The 15,561-nt window shown below is 52.5% G+C and overlaps 1 protein-coding gene across 1 annotated transcript in view; it reads right to left on the bottom strand.

Moving 5' to 3' along the window:
- NADK (NAD kinase) overlaps positions 1–15,230 on the bottom strand; it is a 66,898-nt gene extending 51,668 nt beyond the window's left edge. The window contains exons 1-11 of the mRNA XM_006871772.1: positions 15,058–15,230; positions 14,188–14,271; positions 10,234–10,363; positions 9,897–10,005; positions 9,665–9,750; positions 7,831–7,933; positions 7,425–7,573; positions 7,143–7,242; positions 6,863–7,020; positions 6,283–6,365; positions 5,607–5,754 (exon numbers count right to left, since the gene is read on the bottom strand). Coding sequence (XP_006871834.1) covers positions 5,607–5,754; positions 6,283–6,365; positions 6,863–7,020; positions 7,143–7,242; positions 7,425–7,573; positions 7,831–7,933; positions 9,665–9,750; positions 9,897–10,005; positions 10,234–10,363; positions 14,188–14,271; positions 15,058–15,230 — 1,323 coding nt within the window. The remainder of the gene's footprint in view (positions 1–5,606; positions 5,755–6,282; positions 6,366–6,862; positions 7,021–7,142; positions 7,243–7,424; positions 7,574–7,830; positions 7,934–9,664; positions 9,751–9,896; positions 10,006–10,233; positions 10,364–14,187; positions 14,272–15,057) is intronic.
- Between the last annotated feature and the right edge of the window lie 331 nt (positions 15,231–15,561).

The raw sequence follows: 15,561 nt of genomic DNA on the forward strand, positions 1-15,561 counted from the left end.
AGGAGGTGCCCCCAAGTGGACTAAAAAGGTCAACATTTCCTTATGTGGCCCTTCTAAATTTACTAGGGGCTCCCGGTGGGACCCATCAATATAAAAGAGCCCCCAACACTCCCTATACCTCATTAAATGTCATAAAGGGGATTATTCTCCTTTCTTTTTCCCATTCTGGGCATTCCCTCTTAAAATAGCCTACTTTTCCACATTTAAAGTACCTGTTTTCTCCTCTGGCCGTCTTTGGGTTCCCCTTCCCTCCTGTTTTGTCCTGACTGTGAGGGTTGAGATCCTGAGGGGCATTGGTTAATCATCCTCCCCTGAGTTGCTTGCCTGAAGGTGGTGGTGGTGTTCCGTGGAGTTGGTTCCGACTCATAGTGATCCTGTATAAAGTTTCCGAGGCTATAAATCTTTACAGGAGCAGAAAGCCTCATCTTGCTCCTGTGAACTGCTGGTAGTTTTGAACTGTTGACCTTGAGGTTAGCAGCCCAACTTGTAACCAGTATGCTACCAGAGCTCCTTGCCTTAAAGTAGACAACACAGTTTTGGCCTTCTGTTTTCTCTTCATCCAACTTTTTCAGCTTCCCTTAACAGTTCTTCCTTTCAGTTTTCTATCTTTTTGTGATCTTTTTACAGATATCAGTGACAAAATGGAGGTTTTTAACCCAAAGGATTTTCTGGGTCTAACCTGGAGTATTTTCTCATTTGCCTTGTCTTTTTTTTCCAGTCTGTCTAAATGCATCAAAAGGAGCTCTGGTAGTGTAGTGGTTACGAATCGGGCTGTGAACCGCAAGGTCAGCGGTTCAAAACTACCAGCTGTTGCATGGGAGAAAGATGAGGCTTTCTGCTCCCATAAAGATTTACAGCCCCGGAAACCCTGTACAGGGTCGCTATGGGTCAGAACCGACTCCACGGCACTTAACAACAATAATAAATGCATCAAAGGCTTTAGAGACATTTTGGGACCGGGAAATTGATTCTCTGATTCCTTTAATTATTATCTCCCTAAGGTCTCTCATATGGCCCTGATGGGCTGTTACATTATTGTCCCATTGGGGGGTCTTGGTTAGGAACTTACCATCAGCACGTGGGATGCCTGGTCCAGCAGGAAGTTCGTGTTCTCACATAGCCATCACTGCCCTGTGAATCACGGCCCTTCTCCCGAGAATAGGATTCCTAATATTGACATAAGTTCTGCCCAGGTGTAAATTTGGGGGCCTAGGAATTGGCCTACCCGACACAGGGATCATTATGGAGAGGTTTTAGTTCGTTCCCTTTTTTTTCCTTTTGGTCCCCTGAACCAGTTAGGGGTGCACTGATGAACCCAATTTCTCCTCCTAAGGGGACTTTTCTAAGAGAAAAAAAGGGGTTCAGGCTGGCTCTTGGTGGGGAGGGGGAAAGGGAAGGTTGTGTTTATTTTGGGCACTGTGTGATTTCTAAGTTTCTGCAGGGAAGAGTATTGCACTAGCGTGGTATAATTGGGCTCTACAGGGTTGTGAGTCCGGGGTGCAGGCTGAAGGGCGGGATTGTAAGGCAGGGGTAGAGAGAAAAAGGGGGTCACAAGGGAAAGAAAGTTTTTTTTCTGTCTTGTTATCTCTTAAGGGCAAATAGGGCAACTCCAGCATAGGGCATAATGTATTTCCTCCTGAGAGACAGGCCTTTTGTCATGAACATACTCAGTGAAAAGTTGACAGACCCAGTCCTCGTCTGAGCCAAATTTAGGCCAAACAAGAGTTTAAGAATTGGTTCCTGTGTCCAAATGGAACAGACTATCAGGGAGGATTTTGTCTTTGGTTTCATTTTCTCTAGAGATTCTTTTACTGGTGTTATTTCCCATCCTTGCTACCTGGCTGTGTCTTCTTAGAAAGAGGCTCAACCCCCTTCTACACATGGTTTCTTACGCTCTTTTACTTTTGCTTTGTCTGTCTCTGGCTGCTTCCCTCGCAGGAACGTTGGGAACCTCTTAGCATTGGCATGTTGGAATAAACCTCCAATTCAGATAGAATCTTTGACTCGATACTGCCCTAAGCCGCTGAACCACAGATCGTGAGTCCACACTTGCTTCGTGCCTAGGACGTCTCATTCATACACACACAGCCTCTGGGATATCTTGACCACCAAGGAAGTACTGGTCACCCCGCAGTTTTTCTTACTCTGGTGCATACATGAAGTTACATGTTCACCACCTGATGGTGTTGGAATAGGCCTTTCACCCACATTTCCGAGGAGTCCGGATTTATTTGCTTCCTTGGGAGACTTCAGACGATCTCATCTGAGGGCTGCTGTAACTGGGCAGCAGGATGTGTCTCCCGCAGGGGAGAAGGCTAAAGCTGATTCCCAAAGGGAATGAAAAATCTCGTACGAGCCTCCAAATTGTTAGAAATGAATCCCGATGTTGCACAAAAAGACACTAGGTGAGACTGAATTACCTCGGCAAGGCAAAATTTACTTCTGCAGAAGGATGAGGGCACATAGCTGTACAGGTACAGGCCAGCAGTGAGCACACCAAGCGGCCAGTCCACTCGAGTTTTTATCCCTGACACAAGTCTTAAGGCTGTGGCTCACCCCATTGGCTAGGGCTTTTACCGCAGTCTTTTCCCTTACCCCACTGGCAAATTCAAATTTCTAAGGCATGCGTTCTTCTTACTCACTTCAGGAAGTAGTAAAAAGTAAAAGAAAGATCATAAAGGCCCTACTCACTTCAGGAAGCAGTAAAAAGTAAAAGAAAGATCATAAAGTCCATACTCACTTCAGGAAGAAAAAGGTCACCCGAATACAATAAACAGGATTATAATAATTTTGAAGAAAAGATACTCATTCCCACAGAGGGGACTGAAATCATTGTAATGAAGCAAAGTATGATTTATTGTATATAAAACTGATGATCTGCTCTGTCAACCTTCATTCAATTCACAATAAAATGTTGAAATTAAAAAAACAACAAAAACCAAGTTCATGGGAGTTTTAAGTATGAGCCACCAGAATTTGGAGACTGTCTCCTGAGTAGATTAATGCATTGACCACTAATGACTGAAGCCAAGACAAGTTGTGGAATGACATCAAGGTCATCTTACATGAAGAAAGCAAACTTCCCCTCATCCCCTGGACTGCCCTCAGCATTCCTAGAACACCCCACCTCTGACTTCCCCTTAATACTGTCAGTCCCAGCTCAGGTTCCCAAAGGTCAAGAGCCTCCTGGGTAAACAGGCTGCTGCTCAGACAGCTCCTAGCCTAACTTCTCTGCAGGCTGGAGTGTGGTCACAGCTGTTGTTGGGACAGCCACGACCGAACCCCAGTTAAAGACTCTGTGCTCAACTTCCACCCCTCCTCTGGTGTGGCTCCGAGGCCAGGAAGGTCAAGGTTTAGAGTGGACAGGTTTGTCAAGGACCATGAACCTGTACTCACAGGGCGCATGTGTCCAAAGCCACCCTCAAAGATTCCTTCTCTGTTGACAGGAGGGCTGCAGGGCGCTGGCCAGAGGTTGGCCAGGTGGATGTAGGCTGAGCAGCCTCAGGGCCTCAGGGCGGGTAAAACCAGAATCAATTCCAGGACTATCTGCTCTCAGCATGAACATGAAGCTGACAGCAGTTCAGGTACGGGACCTAGTGTGGGGAGGCTGTCTGTGTCCCTGAAACTCCATGCCTCTCGTGTCTCATGAGGGAAGGGGCTGCTGGCAGTTCTGAGGACCCTTCTCTCACCCCCTTATCCTTAGACCCCCACCTCATCCTGGCAGCAGTTATAGGTGTCAGTCACAAATCTAAAATGAAGCCATCACACTTAATGAGATTTTCTTACAAGTCTGTTTATTGAAAGTATCTGAAAAATAGTAATAAGGCTTTCAACATTTAATAAATTTTCAAGATATTAACAATAAGAAATATTAAGAATTCACTTCAAAAATCCAAAATGTCCTAGGTCATTCCATTATCACGCTGCTTTGTGTCTTGGTTAACACTTGTTTTTTTGTCTGAGTGACCAGAACTCCAAGTTCCACTGTCTCCTGGACTAAAGGCTTGGAGGTCCTGGGACTGCCCCCACCTTAGCTGGCCCAAGTAATGATTCACAGGGTGGGTGTGGGCGTGTCTAGTGCTCTAAAGTTCCTGAAGGGTAGGTGGAGGGGGATGGGGCACTCTCAGGTCACCATGCAATGGCGTCCCTGGATGCACTCAAGACCTCACTACATGTGGAGCACAGCTCCAATCTGCTCCAAGGGACCAAGAGGGCGGCCCTGCCTGACTTGGCCAGTCCAGGGATGTGTGATCTCACTCCCTCCTCCATGTTAACTCAACAGACCAAAGTGCAACTCTGAGACCAAAGCAAAGAGGCATGGCTACTCAGCACCTAATGGCCTTCCGGAAGTCAGTGAAGCTCACTGGTCAGCAGTCACACTGGACCAGGGGAGCCTGGCTTCTGTGCTTAAACTCTTTCTCTCTTTTCCCCACCTGACCCTTGTGCCTGATGGACACAGTGGAAAGATTCTCTGTCCCTCAAGCTGAGGGGAGCGGTGGGGTCGGCAGTCATAACGCAGCTGCTATCTTCCTGGGTGTGAATTCATTCAACCTGCTTGTCGCAATTGCAAAGTAGAAAGCCACCAGACCTCCTGCCCGGGACCACCAAACAAACAGTAGCCTTGTGACTCCAGAGAGAATGGTCCCTGTGGGCAGTCCCAGCAATGGACAATGTAAACAGGGAACCTGGCTTTGCTTCATAGCAGGACAAGTCCCCTCCCTTTTAAATCTTCACAAAAGTGTGTACAATAAAATATGTACATAAGCACTTCAGAAAGTTTAAAAGAATCTCTAAAAAGTATATACAGGGTTAAAATCTCTCCCAGTGTGGAAGGTGCCGGCCTGTGTGTAGGAATGTGTGAGGGCCCTGGACTGGCCTCCCTCTGGCCCACAGACACCAAGCTGAAACAGGAAGAGGAAACACCCTGCAGTCTCGGGGAACGAGACCTCCTGGTGGGTGTGACTCTAAGCTGGGAAGGGGGTCCTCCCAACCCCCTCCAGACACTGGAGTAAAAACAGCAGCCCTACCATCTTTCACTACACCAATCAAGAGGCCAAGTGCCCAAGGGTTTCCCTGGAAGCAGGGAAAAGGCTCAGGAACAAGGGGAAGCATCGTGGCTAAAGGAAGACATTTGGCTTTGAGACATTTATTTCAACATCAAAGGGCTAGAGACTCACTCTGAGCCTCTGAATTTCAATAAACTGATTACGGACACGGAGCATGGAAGAAGTGAGCGGCCGCTTTAAGGAAGGATGTGACGTTGGTGTAGACACATGACCCCTGACCCAAGGTCTCAGCTTACACACGGACAGCACATGTGTGCCTGTGGTAACATGGGGACCCTGCCTGTGCCTTACTTTGCTTAGAAATGACAGAATCAGTCAAATTTATGCTAAAACAGGTGATCTGGCTGAAAAAACGGAGGCTCCGAGTCTTCCTTTATCCACAGGTGGGAAGGACCTGGGAAGGCGGTGACATTCTAGAACACCCTCACAGATATAGAGATGGTTGTTCCCAAGGGACAGATGGAAGGCAGGAGAGGAAGACACCGAGGCTGAGAGGGAGTCTGGCAGCCAGCAGTGCCAAGCCTAGCCCTGCCCCCCCACCTCCTCCTCCTCGTCTTCCTCCGTGAAGTGGGTCTGCTTCTTCCGAACATTCCAATGCAGACACTGCGCCAAGCTCTCAAACCAGTCGCTCACGGGGTCTTGGACACAGATAGAGGGCAGTGGGTAGCAGGAAGTGGTGATGCTGATGCTGAGGAGAGGGTTGACAAGGCCAGGTCAGCCCAAGTCGCAGGCCATTAGCTTCCCCCTGCCCTCAGCTTGCTCATGCCACCACCACTCTAGCCTCTGACCCCGAAGCAAGGGGCTCCACAGGCACCCATGTCCCTCAGCCCATTCCCACCTGGGCCCAGGATAGATGCTCAGCTGGAATCTCTGTACCTCCCAGGACAGAGTGCTCTGACTCTTCTACCCACACCCAGGAAGGGACCACTCAGGATGGGGAGAGGGGGAAGGAGGTGTCAGTAGTCAGCTCAGGACAGTGCCCTCTACTGGCCTTCCCGGGACCATCACACCGACTTGCTTCCCCTCTATGGGCCCCGGAATCCACACAGGACTGCTCTCTGTGGGCATCCTGGGAGGCGGGGAGAAGGGGAGCAGTAGGTGGAGCCTCTGTGACAGGATTTAGAGAAGCATGCAGGCTGCCAAGATCAGTGGGGTCAGCGGGGCCCATGCCTTCCCCAGCCCTTGCTTCCTGACTTGTCCCTCCATGCCCACATACCTGTCCCCATGGCGAATCTCCTGTCTTTTCCTTCCATCAAAGGAAACCCATGCGGTGTTTCTGGCCTCTGGGGACAGTGTGATCTTCGAGCCAAGAAGAAGAGGCGTGGTCATGTGGGACAAAGTCCATCTCAGGGTGGTGACCACCTCCCAACCCACAAGACAGGTCCTCTCCCACCATTCACTTCCCCACAGCCTGACATGCCTACTTCCCCCCGGCAGCCTCCAACTGGGCAGCCCTAAGCTCAGAGACCTCAGAAAGTGGGGGTACCCCTTCACACCCACTTCTGCTCTCATGGGGAGACCCACCCAGAGTCTGGGCAAGCCAGGTCCATACATGCGGCCAGGTGAGGGAGGAAACTATGTCTATGGCTGCCAGCCCTGAATGAATGTGACCCATGGCTATCAACCATGAGGGGTGAGGGGAGGCAACACCCTAGCTGTATGGGGCATGGGGGGGGAGGCTGTGGGAACAGCCAAAAGGGGCTTGGGATGGCAGTGCAGGTGGGAGCAATGGGTCCGGTGGGTTTCTCCCAGGCATGGCTGAGTTCTGCACATGGGGACATGAGAGCCATGCTGACCTTAAGCTCCACTCCAGCGGGGACCACAATGGGACGGAAGGAGAGCGAATGCGGGCAGATGGGGGTGATCATGATGGCCGGCACATTGGGATGGATCATGGAGGCCCCAGCTGCGGCCGCATACGCCGTGCTTCCGGTCGGGGTGGATACGATCACTCCTGCTGGGACACGGGGGTCTCATTGTGGCCACCTGCTAGGCTGCCCCTCCAGGCTTCCCCCACGGCCTCGACAGGCCTGCCTTCTCCGGGAGCATCTAGGCCAGCAGGGCCAGCCCACTCACCATCACCCTGCACCGTGGTGATGAGGTGGCCGTCCAGATAGACGTCCACATTGGAGAGGTAGGAGGAAGGGCCTCTGTCGATCACCACCTCGTTTAGGACCTGGGGGCACAGGGGGCCACAGGCACTCAGGGAGGCTCAGGATGCAGCATAGGGCGCAGCCGAGGGGCAGGGGGAGGGCATGGACACATCTCACCCAGCACAAGCCAGACACAGACCCCAGTGTGGGGGGGGTGTCCAGGCTGGGGGCCCCCATCCCAAGGTCACTGCAGGGGCCCACAGACCTGGTACTGCATGACCTGCTTCCCCAGTTCGGTGTCCGGGGCCAGAGAGCCATTCTCTCGGACTCCGTTTGGAGACGCCGCCTTCTTCCCTCTAAGCTCCTTCACAACTCGGACTTTGAGTCGGCTCCTGAGGATGATGGCTGCATTCCCTAGAAAGCCAGAAAGCCGTAGGAGAGTGGGCCCCACCTTCCCCAAACTGCCTTCTATGGCCACGGTACAGTGGGTGCCTCCAGGGCAGCTCCAGTTGTATGTTCGTAGATCAGTGTTGGAACCATTCAGAATCTGGAAATCTCTGATTCTGGATATTTACATGGTGCTTTCTGCAGTGTTAAAAAACCAACCAAACACCAAAGACCCACCAAGTGAGGACAGAACCTTGTGTGAACTCCCGAACATTCCAACTCACCTTCTATGACCTGAGTCACTTGGGACTGGAAGTTCTCAAAGTTGAAGGGGGTCAGGAAACCCAGGGAGCCCAGGTGGAAGGCCATGACAGGGGGCACGCTACCCTGTGGGTGGACCAGACAGGCACTCAGGCTCGGTCTAGCAGAGGTCAAAGGGACTGCCTGGAGTGCCCAGAGCCCTGACTGTCCTGGAGGAAGGGTGCTATGCTCAAGGAGCAGGGGGTCTCAGCAGACATGCCAGGAAGGGGAGCAGACCCAGGTGAGTGGGGTCCCAGGAGCCTAAGGAAGGAGGCTGAGATGTGGGAAACTGTGCCTGAGTTCAGGCTGACCTGGAAGGAAGACAGAAGGGGCAATGTGGAGACCCAGAGAATATAGAGAACCAGCAGGGCTCTCTACCCACGGACTGAATGACTGATAGGGTGGGAAGGGACCATTGACATTTGGCCAAGGGAGGCTAGTCTCCATCTCTGGGAGAGAAGGCAGCATGGTGTGGGCAGGGCCGGGGGGTAGGCAGCACCTACATGGCTGGGTGGAGAGGTCAGGGCTGGGTATGGATGGGACTCTAATGAAGCAGGATATCATCTTCCTAAAAAAGGCTGCTGGCAAATGGGGTGGGGGGTGGGGGGAACTACAAAGGCAAGAAGTGACTGGCTTACAAGCCTTCAAGAGGGAACCTAGTGCTAGGGAGCATGGCGGAAGGCAGAACCTCCAGTAGGTACTATTCAATCTGTCTGGGCGGAGCTGATGAAAGGAAATACAGATGGGTAACTCGTGAAACTGTAGTGAATAATGCTTATCAGGACGGATTATGAGGGTTGGAAATGCAAAGGAAGACGTTTTGTAACAAGGAAGGGAGTGATTAATTCTCCAGTCTAGGAGCGGAAGCCTCTGGGACCATCAATGGAGAAGAGCTGAGACCGGGACCCTACCCAGAGAAACAGAAATGCCTGAGATAGAGACAGAGATGATGACGTGGAGTGATGAAGCGGCTGGGGACCTTGGATCCAGAGAGGGAAAGGGACTGTGGGCCGAAAACTGGGGGGAGGAGGGGTAAGTGTAGGGGGCGGGTTTCTAGGATATACCCTTTGGGTGGCTGATGATGCATGGAGGGGACTGGAACCATGGCAATGAAATGATATACGATGGAATGAATGCAAAACTAAAGTTCTCTCATGTAAACAAACGATCATACAATTCACAATAAAACATTAGAAAAAAAAAAAGGCTGCTGGGCTAAGGATAAGGGACAGCAAGGAGGTGGCCACATGAGAGGGGAGGAAGTTTGGCTGAGGGCACGACAGTCAAGGAACACAGAATTGGGGGTGGGGTGGTGGCAGCTTAGAGGGCAGGGGCCAGGCAAACAGAGGTGAAGCCAGGCTGGTGGGATGAGGCCATGGTAGCCCCTCCTCCCAACACCTCAGCCTGCTCCCGGCAGTGAGCCACAGCCCTGCCCTCCCCTGCAGTCTGTCTTCTCCATTCCCCATGGGATCGTCCCTCCAAGGAGTAGCTCAGATCGCTCAGTGGCACCTCCATGGCTCCCACCCTGGCACGCCTCTGCCTGGATCTACAGCTAACCCTCTAGGATGTTTCTGGTCTGAGTTTCATGCCCATGTGTCCCCCACCTGTGCCCTGAGGAGGACAGAAGCAGGGACAATAGCAGACCATCCCACACAGGATGCTCTATCATCAAATAAGTAAACTTATTAAGCAAGTCAGTACGTCAGAGCAAGAACACCTACAACGCCTCTTCCTTGCAACATGAGGCTGTGATGGGAAGCTCTGAAAACACCTTCCCCCACTGCACGAAACTAAAAACGTGCCAGCCTCCCACGTCACCTGGAAGAGGGAGGAGGCGTAGAGCAGGGTCCCATCTCCCCCCAGGCAGATGATGAAGTCAATTTGATTGGAAATGTCATCATAATCTGGAAAAGACAAAATGAAACAACAACCCTCACATTATCTCAGGTCTAGCTACCGCAGCGTGTCCCAGGCCAATGACGGGCTGGTGTGCTGGCGTGCTGGCCGCACCTGTCAGGCAGACCTGCTGACAGACAACAGAAAGCCTCACCTTCTCGGAAAGTGCAAAATTTCTTCTTCACTGACCCAAAATTCTCGTCACTCACGATAGCGGGATCTTCCAGAACTTTCTTCTCTACATACACAATCATGTTGTTCTCCTGGAAGCAAAATGTGCCTGAGACCCTTCCCCAGCCCCATCACCCACCAGTTTAGACCATATGGGCTTCCCTGAGTGTCCCTTCAACATCATAACACAAGGGGCAAGAATGCTTCCTAGTCCTTGGCTACAGGCAGTTTTCGGTGTGCTTATTTCACACCTAGACTTAGATCCTGTTGGGGTTTTCTGATGCTTGCTCTGCCTGTAGGGGCTCCCGTCCTAGACTCACCTCCATGAGGTACACACACAGCTCCTTGAAGGGTTGCAACAGGCTGGCGTCACGTATCTTTTTGATAACTAGGACACTCTTCGGAGCCTTGTTCCATGTCAGCCTCTGGCTTGCAGGGTCCTGGATGTGCCTTTGTGGGGAGGAGAGAGAGGTCACACGCAGCCTCCCCTCAAGGACAAGGGCATGAGACATGGAAAGGAGGGAAAACTCCTAATCCCAGCAACGAACACTTTAGGCCACTGCCTGGAGTCTCGTCTGGGCCCAGACTGCTGTGCTTTGGCCAGACCCCCCACCACTCCAGCACTAGCTGGCAGAACTGACCCGGCCCCTATCTATGCACACAGCTGAGGGCCACATATTTTACCTTCTGCTTCTACTAGAAGGCCCTCTTCGACCATTTCTGACCCCCCAGAGCACCTCGTCATGAATACATCATTTCTGGAACAAGAGGTCCCAGACCCTGCCCAGGACCAGTAGAGTATGCCACCTCCCATGGTTCCCCACGAGTGGCTCCCAAGCCCTATCCTCCACTGTCCCACGTGGGACACACATGGCCCATTCCATCTGCCTTTGTGAGGACCACCCACTCACTCCTAACTTGAACAGAGAAAACACCGAGTTCAAACCAGCTAGTCCCCTACTGCAGGTGGCTTCCAGGGTTTCTGTGGTTGAAGTGTGGTGTTGGGAGTCAGGGTATCCTTCCCAGAGAAGTGCCACCCTCCTTAGCCCTAGAAACCCTGGGACGTCTCACGGTGGGCAATTCTGATTGGCAGGCCCCTCTCCGCTGCACCAGCTGGTGTCAGGGCCGCTGAGGGCCACAATCAGACCTGCACTTCCTCTTCTCGGCTTGTTGGAAAGTTTTAAAAACTGCAGTGCAAGCCCAGCACAGAGTTCCCTTTCTGATGAAAGTCCTCAAAACCTGCTTAAAACACTGCCTTACCAGGGACAGCAGGCCCCAAAACAAGACAGACCCACTCATTGTTGGTGTTGGTGGGGGCCATGCATACACTCACCCAACCCTGGTGGGCCTCGTCAGCAGCATCTTGCCTGCCACCTCCTCCGGGAGCCTCATTGCTGGCCCCCAAGATCACGGCCCTGGACCAGAAGCCTCCTGATCCCAGAGGGATGTGGCCACACTATGCTGAAGTGCAGGAATGTGACCCAAGCCTACTATGGGCCTCCAGATGGGCATTTCCCATTGTGGATCTAACTTCTGCATTCACAAACCCAAAACAGCACAGCTGGGCCAAACCCATCCAAGGAGCTTGTGAAAATGAAACATCCCCAGAGCAAACTTGCTTAGCTGTCTCATTGTTTACATGGCTCTCTTGCTTAAGTTCCTACTTAAGAAGGCTTCATGATTACCTCTCAGGGTCAAGTGGAAAAGTCTCATGCCACCTGAGCATACACAAATCCATGGAGACCCTGACCTTGCTCCTCTGGGGTGTTGTTGTCCCTGACACACCAGTACCCAGAGAGGGGCTGTGAGCACGGGATACATGCCTGGACCAGGGTTGCAGACTGAAGTGTTTTTTTCTCTTCCAGCTGCTCTCAGCAGCACCTTCTAGCACTTTCCCAGAAGGACAGAAAACACAGTGGACAAGGACGGGGATCTGTCTGGTGGTCAGACCTGGCCTGTGGAACTGGCCTGTCATAGGAAGAGTATCCTAGGCCACATTTGAGGATGATGCCCATTCCCTAACACAGCTGTCGCCAGCTATGCCCTCAGATAGCGAGTGACTAACTGGCTCTGGAGGGTCAGCTGTCCCTCCCCAACCTCTTGGGCAGAACTGTCCAGCCCTGGGGCTCCTAACTGTCCTCCTGCAATATTAACCACAAACCAGTTATTTCACTTTCTGTTGGGCCACCTGGGCCACGAGGGTACAGTGCTGGGGCAGTGGACCAGGCAGGCACCTGCGTCATGAGGGCACTTGAGTGCCACCCTCCTCTGCAAGGGGTAGAGCCATATGAAACGGCAATTTCACACGTCTCATCCTAGCACAAAGGACATGGTAAGAACTCGGTCAATGAAGTGCCTGGTCATCACACCTCCTGACAGTATCCTGTGAGTATTAGGGGAAAAGTTAAAGTATGTTTTAAGCTCTAGTCCCAAATTGGTGAAAGACACAGGGGAATCAACAGTCAGCCTTCCCCATGCCCCCAGGGGACTCTGGTCCCACAAATAGTCCTATCTCAGACCATGGTCACCACAGTGACCTGCAGTTTGAGGGAGGGGCAAAGTGGCTCTCTTAACTGCCTCACAGTCCAGCTGCCCTCCCAACATAAATGCATCCTGAACCTCCGATGTGGAAGGTCTCCTCGGGCTCTAGGTGTGCCCCCAAGCAGACAGAGCTGTGATGCAGGGGCACTGGATGGCAAATTATTGGGGCTGGTGGTGGAGAGGGGGCCTATCACAGTGGAACTTGGCTGACATGCAAATAACCGGATGAGGGAGTCTGGGAGGAGCAGCAGGGGGAGATGGGGTGGCAGGAGCCGTCAGTTTTGAGTCTCCAGGGTCCCCAGTGTGGCTGGGTTTTGATGTGACTGACGTGCATAGAACTCCCTGTGGGGGCACCTGAGAGTGTTGTCATGGGGCTGGGGCTGGGTGCTAGAGTCAAAAGAACAGACTGCTGATGGATCAGATGGGGGCTAAGGGAAGGCCAGGTCCACCCTTCAGTTTGTAGGAACAGCTAGATGAATAGGGGGCCAAGGTGCTCAGTCCAGTTTGAAATGCTGCAGGAAGGTCCCAGTTAAGGCTGGCAGCCGCCCCAGTTCCCCGGGCTCCACCAGTTTACTTTCCAAGTCTGCCTAGAAAGCACACCTCAACAAAGTCAGCCACAAAGCAAGCTGTCCATGCTGGCTGGCAAGACAGACGCTGCGGTTACTAGGACTGAAGCGGTCAGCACCTCACAATTTGAAAAGTGGTTCTAAGGGCAGCCTGGTGGTGAGAGCAGGACTAGCAATGGGGGGCCCTGAACCGAGGAGTTAGGTGTGTGGCCCTGCTGTTGGGAAACAAGAACACCATGTGGCACTGTACACCTGGGGCAGTGGGGCCACCTCTTAAGGAAGGTGATATGTGACCTGCTCCTTACTGATAAACCCGAGGCATGAATGGTTCTTTTCCTTTTGCAGTCACAGCAAGGACAATGTGTCTCTGGGACAGGGACATGCTACGATGCACAGGGGTATAAAGTGGTTGCCCTGAGGCCCCACGTGAACTCCCTCACAGACATGGCCCTCCCAGGCTCACTTGCACAGGCAGGCTGCCATATGATCAATCCTTTTAGAATAGAAAATGGCTCACTGTCCCAAAGACTGAGCTCCTGAGGTGGCGCTGTACGGTAAGCACTGAACTGCTCATCACAAGTTGGCAATTTAAACCCACCAGCTGCTCTCAGTAGGAACTGACTCAATGGCACTTAACAACAACAAACAAAAGGCAGTTGTGTAAGAGTACTTTGGTGTCACCATGAAACACACATCAGGGACACATGTTCAGGATCTGAGTTTTAGTCTCTTTCCCAGGTTCTGACACAGAAGTAAAGCCCTGGATACACATGTCATCCCCTCCAGGTCACTTCCTAAACATGAGAAATCCAGTGAGAGTGACACAGCTCTGGAATACTCAGAGGACAAGGACACCTGGCCAGCAGCTGTGGTGGTCTGGAGCACAGTCAGCTCCCCCAGGGAGTCTCAGCCACAGGAGAAGCCTGACCCCTCCTGTCGGGGGCCTGTGCACTCAGGGACCTGGTGGGGAGGCAGCAGGCCTCTAGCTCAGAGAGGGTCCCAACTCTCATTGTCATGGCATTCACACCCTGACAGGCTCCCTGGTCCCTTATCTCCCCACCCACACCTCCCTCTGAGACATTTGGGACTTGGTGGTGAGGCAGCATGTCTCACAGGGAGGCTAAGGACCGGCTTGGAAAGGGGTCCCTGTCTGTACCCCACACTCACATGATGGTCTGGGGATTCTGCAGCACACAGGCCTTTGGTCCAAAAGTGGTCACTGGGCACGGCCCGTGCAGGGAGCGGGTCCTCCTGGGGAAAGAGGGCAGGGGAGAGTTAGTTGGGTGTGGGAGGACAGGTAACAGACAGTGCAAGGGGCAGGGCACTGAGGCCACTACAGGCAAGAGGAGTGTGGACAGACTCTCCAGAGTCTTCACTGGAGTTCAGTGTGGCCTGTACTCCTCTCCAGGTCCTTAAGGTCCCACCTGGCAGCCAGGTGTGTCTGCGCTAGTCATTGCTGGGTACTGCTGAGGCCACAGAAACCCGGGAGCTGTCACGATCCCTCACCCCTGTCACCCATCCTTGTACCCTTGGCTGGACCCACTGTAACCTAGCACCTCATCTATGCAGCCACCACATCAATGTTGACCCATCTGTCCCTGCACTCCTGGCTGGACCCAAGTGACTCTACACCCCACCCTGCCTACCAGATCCTTGACTCTCACAGACAGCAGGATCCCAAAGGTGATGTCTCCGCACCATACAACTTCTACAGGGCAAAGAAGACTGAGTAGAGTGTGCCCCGAGGAGATTCACCTCAGTCTAACATCAGGCTAGCATGAGCTCCTGCCAGTGGGTCGTGTAGTGACAGCCCACCTGCAAGTGTGTGCTCCCAGCATCCTACGCCCTCTCCTCTCCCCACCCCCAGGCACCCTCCTCTCAGGACACCCTTGCATTTTATGTGGGCAGTACCCCAGCCCACCTCTGAGATAGATATCACATTCACCAATATTTAGATGCAGAAATATATATTACCTAAAAGAATTCTTGGTAACAATTCTGCTAAATCACATAATGAAATCAAAGAGACGGTCGTACCTGAACTCCTTGGTGCTCCCCAGGGCAGGAGAGGCAGACAGGCTGCGGGACTTGGCCCGGCCCCGGATGGGGTGGCTGTGGCTCCAGTCCTCATCCCCGTGGCATGCTGTGCAGCGGTATGGGGCCAGATCGGGGCTCAGCTCCCTGCTCAGGCTGTGCTTCTCCGGCTCCATTGCCACAGTTGGTAGGCGGGGTCGTCGGGCAGAGAAACACGGACGCCTGAATTCAGTGAAACAAAGCCAAGTGAATAAACGTGTATATATAAGACATACACACCCCGATTTAATCAAGTTCAATTCACCATAAGGCAGGAAGGGCTCAGGACTCTCCTTTGGGTTTTGAATGACTCCAGAGGAGCTGAAAGCAAACAGACTAGACAAACCACTGAGCCAGGGCTGGGCGCTTCTTCTACAAACTACAACAAAAAGGTTACCTGCCAAGGGAGGGTCACAGGGAGAAGCAAGCGACCTTGTGGCCAAACAGCATGATCAAAACAGACCAACT

The sequence above is a fragment of the Chrysochloris asiatica genome, unplaced genomic scaffold, assembly GCF_000296735.1.
Source record: "Chrysochloris asiatica unplaced genomic scaffold, ChrAsi1.0 scaffold00173, whole genome shotgun sequence".
Classification (NCBI taxonomy): Eukaryota; Metazoa; Chordata; class Mammalia; order Afrosoricida; family Chrysochloridae; genus Chrysochloris; species Chrysochloris asiatica.